The following is a 5,248-nucleotide window of genomic DNA, read 5'->3' as shown; positions in this document are numbered from 1 at the left end:
GAACAAAAGTAATGGACCAAAGATTGGAAAAATTAGAACATATTCAAAGATAAATGCAAGACCAGTTGCAAATGCAAATGCATGAGCAATTGACCAAAATTCAGCAAGATATGAGAGACCAGATGTTAGAGTCCCAAAAGAATATGATGGGTCAATTGAACCAATTATTAACCGGTGGCTAGAAAAAGGGAAAAGCCCTATGGTCAATTCTGGAGATGATAATGACGAATCTCCGGGTTTCACCTCGATAAATGCTCAGACACAACCCGAGGTGTACCTACGAGGACCATCTATTACGATCAGGCCTCAACAATATCAGGCAGATACCTCTGTACCAATAAACTACACAATATGCTCAGTTTCTAATTCGGGGAATAATCCAACTAATCTCGTTGTCCCTGATCTCGATGAGGTGGCAGAAATGGTACGCGAGACCGTCTTTTAGCTTTACGGTTGATTTGGGGCGTTCGGGTCAGCACCTAACACGTTTACATACTGAAAAATCAGTAGCCAATATTGATTAAAATCCTTCATTTAATCAATCCATAACTTTTACCCAACAACAATGTCGAAACAACAATTTACATGTAATTGCATTTCCGCTTCCCGATTTGTGAGATCTAAATGGTCAATTGATCAAGAACATTTTTCTATAATTGACATGTGATTAAAGGCTGATTAGGAGGATTCAAGAACTCAAATTAATGCTGGAAATAGATGGGTTGGAACCAAGAAATAAAACAACTCCCTTTCTTGCACATAGGCGCACGTACCACCACCCACGGTGGCCAGATTCGGGGCTAATTTAAAAAAAATTTAAAGATCCATTAAAAATTTGAACAAATAACTTTAAAATATTTAAAATTCCCATAAATTCTAGATCTGGAAAGTTATGTTTTTAATTGACAAGATTAATCCCATAAACTACCCGATATGCTCAGTTTCTAATCCGGGGAATAATCCAACTAATCTCGTTGTCCCTGATCTCGATGAGGTGGCAGAAATGGTACGCGCGAATGTCTTTTAGCTTTACGGTTGATTAGGGGCGTTCGTGTCAGCACCTAACACGTTTACATACTAAAAAATCAGTAGCCAATATTGATTAAAATCCTTCATTTGAAAAAATAAATAGTTCAAGCACTCCTCCATGCACTGTCTTAGCGCAATTAAAAAAATAAAATGTGAAGCTTAATCCAAGCTGTGTCGAAGCACGCATTTGTTTAGGCACATTTGACTTGGACGGCCAAAGTCTTCCTGAGATGGGTACATGCGGCATTTTTGTCACTGAAATGAATGCTATCTAGTGGGATTTGGCAGCTGGGCTTCCCCAAGCAATACTTCTCGACAACTTGCTTGGATTCTGGCGCTGTACAATTTCCAATAAAGTAGGCTCCGCAAGCGCCAAATGGATCACCATAGCTGGCAAACTCCACTGCCACGATTTGCTTCTTGCCTGGACATATTAATTCAGCCCTTGGTTTCAAATCATTCACTTTGGGTTGGAGAGTACCATTTTTGGTTTCGAACAATCTCGGGGATGGTGGGTGAATTTCACTCACAGCACTGCAGATTGTATCCCTGTTCACTGTTACTATATGGACATCTTTAGGATTGCCTTCTTCTTCCTCAAGGAGGACAATCAGGTTCTTTGGCTTCAAGTATGCCCGTGGGATGTGGTACCTGCATTACATGAATTTTAGCTTCTTTCTAGTTTATAATTTATACCGGTTAAAAGACTGTTTCAGCCTTTATAGTGTACATACTCGGATTGTGTTGGCTTCTTAAGAGGACTAAGGTAATTGTTCCAATATCGGCCAATGCTTCTACCATTGATCCAAACCATACCCTTCCCCATACCAGTCATAACAATGGCAACTGGGTTGTCCCCTTCTGGTGCATCAAAATATCCCTTGTACCATGTTAATGGTCCTCCTTGGTCTGGCTTTGTCCACTGAACAGACTTTGAGCCTTCTTCAGTAAACAATTTCTTCTTTTCTCCATCAATTCCAACCTGAAAGGGGATTCCAAATTACGTTTAAGAAGCCATCTCCACCACTAAACTATTACTTGAGATTTATTACAGAAAGTGACAAGTCCAGTGGGTACCTGATGGCCCCAACCATTTTGTGATATGTCGAGTGTTCCAGTGTTCAAACCAAGGATGGTGATAGAACGAGGCCCAGCAAACCTTTTCTCCATGTAGGCTCCGCTATCCTGGATTAGCAAACAAAATCACATGTTAATTGATTTTATAAATTTCATTTTAAGCGTAACAAAGTGCTTTAAGTTGCAGAAGCCTTACAGGGAGTCCCACTAAGTAGCCTAAGAGAGCAATATGGTTTTCCCCTTCCTTCAAGCTTACAGCTCTCTGGAAAACAAAGCTCTTCTCAACTTTGCTCCCATGTGCAGAACCGGCGTATTCACCATTTACATAGGCATGGATTCCATGGCCAAGACTTGCAACCCGTAAAACTGGGCTGACATTTTTCTTCATTGGTAAATCACGTCGACCCAACTTAAGGCTGCAGGCAGAAACTCATAGTTCAATATCCTTTCTATGTGTAACAGGTGAAAATCAAGGTGTTCATTTAAGTTTCAACTCACCTAGTTGTGTACCAAGCATAGTCGGTTGTATCTTTGGTCAAATGAAAAAGCTCCCTTGGCACGTCAAACTTAAATCCAAGTCCGACAGGAGGGACTTCCCTGTACATCTCCCAGTTAAAATTCTTGTTTGCAATTTCTGATCTTACAAAGTTTCTTGAGTTATGTTGAGTTGTGACCTGAGTTAAAAAAATCAATGGTAAGTTAATTCACAGGTTGTAAAACACAATGGGGCAGCTTATGTGAGCTTGTAGAATTGGAGATACCAGTTGAGTGTTGAAAACCACGGTCTTGCAATCAGGGAGGACGCTAATGGAACGAGCCGGCAGGCAAATGTCCTGGCCCCTGAAATTCACATGTTGTGCCAGACGAGTGTTATTGTTGGCCAAGAAAGCCGCACAGGCTGAAGTTCCAGGTTGTTGCCAGACTATAGCCTGCAATATCGCGATACATTAACTTAATTCCCTAGTAGACTAACCAATATCTATTTACCCAAAATCCAATTCGATTACTCCATATAGTTGCATTGCTTACCTGTTGATCTGGACCCAACTTTAGAGTAGTAGGAACCCCCCAAAATAGAGCCCTTTTGCACAAACTCAAGGCCCTGTGGACGTCCTTAAGATGACCCCACTTTGGTTCCCTTTGAAGACCTAAAGCATTAAAATGTGAAAGTTAGCTGCATACACAACTTCAATCCATAGATCATCAGATAACATGTTCTTAATCCTACCAAATTCATCAAGAGGGCCTTCGTCATAGTAACGAGTTGTTGTAAATGAGGCACTTGTCCTGCCAAAATTGGTGCCACCATAGTACTGCAGACACAAAAAGAACAGTGAGCTTTGTCTAAAAAGAGTGTCATTTAGTTAAGAAATGAACTCAGAGAAGACAGCCAATTATCTTCCTATACCATATAGTAGTTGACCATGCTTCCATTTTTGGAGAAGAATCGAGCAACTGAGTATGCCAAATCTTCAGCTGACCTTTGGGATGGTGGATCACCGAATACTCTATACCTGAATCGTTAAAAAACCCATTGAAACAGCCACAAAATTAGCCTATATATACACCAACATATTCGAATCTTCTTTAACATCTTCATATAAACTGCACCACTACTTACCGTGCAGTCCAGTTCTCAGTCCACAATGCCGGCTTGTTGCGCTTATTTGGACCATAGAAAGTATCTCCACAGTGCCTTCCATTGCATGTATTGATCTGAAGAACCAAGTATATTACATTTCTCACTTTGTTATGCCATAATAAACACGTTTTCCATCTCATTTTTTTTTTATCAATTATAAACTTACAACGGGATCTGGGGCATCCCTCTGCTTGCACATGATCCATGGGACATTGGCATTCAAGCTAAGGGCCAGTTTTCCAGCCCATTGAACATAACTATCCCCTTTTTCCCTGAATGCTCGTTGAATAGTGTTGTATTCATTCTCGATCTGTGCTAAAATAATAGGTCCTCCTTGTGGAGCAAACAACTTCTCTTGCTTCAGTTTGTCAACAATCATGGTCACAAACCTTTTCATGTGTTTCTACACAAGTTAAAAGTTTGGTTCAGATTTGAAGCCTTGCATCATATTTTGTGTATAACTTTGATGTATTTATCCCTCAGAACATTACCTTGAAAGGTTCATTATCGGATCGGAAAATGATGCCGGGGACCTCTCTTAACCAATATGGTAATCCTCTGATAGTTTCAGTGCGAAAAAGTCAATATGGAGGACTCGCATGAATTTTAAAGAAGAATTTGGGAAAGTTTAAATGGTTACCCGTGATTCCATTCAGCCTGGATAAAGGGGCCAACCCTAACGACTGCATACAACTTATGCTCATGAATCAACTTGATGAACTTCACCAAGTCAAATTCTCCTTCAAAGTTGTACTGTCCCTCAACTGGTTCGTGTCCATTCCAGAAAACATACGTCTCAATCGTATTGATGCCTCCCTGCTTAGCTTTTTTAATCAGGTCCGGCCACATCTGCAAAATCCCAGTAGTTGTAAATAATCTAAATCCATCCATCCATCCATCAACCAAACTATATTATACAGAGAGAAAAGCAAAAGATGCATACATCTGGGGTGCTACGTGGGTAATGGATAGCTCCCGAAAAGAGAAGCTCTCGTTTGCCATTGATGATCAAGGACCTTGCGTCATATGTCACGCCCTGAGCCTTCTGACCTCCTACCTTACCTTCTTCGTCCCCTTCCTCGGTATCCTTCTGAATCTCTTCGACATTTGCATTGCTATAAGCAATCAACAACGTCGACAAAAAGAATATCATGAGTAAACGCCGAGGTTCTACCATTGTTATATATACCAGTAGAAGAACCTTTTATTCTTTGGGGTTGGAGCGGCGTTGCTACTATAAGTAACGAAAGGAGCCTCACTTTTACGGGGAGCCTCTTTAGCTTGGCAAAGAGGAGAAGCTCGAAGAACAACGTAGCATAAAGTCAATTATTTATAGTGTTGGGATTACTATTTTTAACCATCGAATGTTTGCTGGTTTTACTATTTTTTGTTGAGAAAATTTGCTATCTTTGGAAGAAATTGAATTTTGGCTGTCACAGATTATCTAATCTTGTGGTGAAATGTTTGTTAAATTAATATTTTTTATAATGATGAATCTCA

General features: G+C 40.2%; 1 protein-coding gene across 1 annotated transcript; it reads right to left on the bottom strand.

The window, feature by feature from the left end:
- Positions 1-1,075: 1,075 nt before the first annotated feature.
- On the bottom strand, positions 1,076-5,043 carry LOC105785110 (beta-galactosidase 13). The gene is made up of 14 exons (XM_052634054.1): positions 4,692-5,043; positions 4,389-4,597; positions 4,240-4,306; positions 3,915-4,151; positions 3,728-3,822; positions 3,515-3,620; positions 3,335-3,419; positions 3,136-3,254; positions 2,868-3,035; positions 2,605-2,780; positions 2,303-2,522; positions 2,107-2,214; positions 1,764-2,011; positions 1,076-1,680 (listed from the first exon to the last, which is right to left on the bottom strand). Exons 1-14 carry the CDS (start codon positions 4,923-4,925, stop codon positions 1,221-1,223), a joined length of 2,532 nt encoding a protein of 843 aa, XP_052490014.1. The 5' UTR covers positions 4,926-5,043; the 3' UTR covers positions 1,076-1,220.
- Between the last annotated feature and the right edge of the window lie 205 nt (positions 5,044-5,248).

Source organism: Gossypium raimondii, chromosome 1 (assembly GCF_025698545.1).
Source record: "Gossypium raimondii isolate GPD5lz chromosome 1, ASM2569854v1, whole genome shotgun sequence".
NCBI classification, from domain to species: domain Eukaryota; kingdom Viridiplantae; phylum Streptophyta; class Magnoliopsida; order Malvales; family Malvaceae; genus Gossypium; species Gossypium raimondii.
This window is presented reverse-complemented; position numbering and strand designations above follow the sequence as displayed.

What these genes read in the sequence shown, in the direction of transcription:
- LOC105785110 (XM_052634054.1), bottom strand. Translation starts at nt 4,925, where the DNA reads ATGGTAGAACCTCGGCGTTTACTCATGATATTCTTTTTGTCGACGTTG. An exon ending in ACCCACGTAGCACCCCAGAT is followed by an intron (nt 4,598 to 4,691) that starts GTATGCATCTTT and finishes GGGATTTTGCAG; the next exon opens with ATGTGGCCGGACCTGATTAA. An exon ending in ACTGAGAACTGGACTGCACG is followed by an intron (nt 3,621 to 3,727) that starts GTAAGTAGTGGT and finishes TTAACGATTCAG; the next exon opens with GTATAGAGTATTCGGTGATC.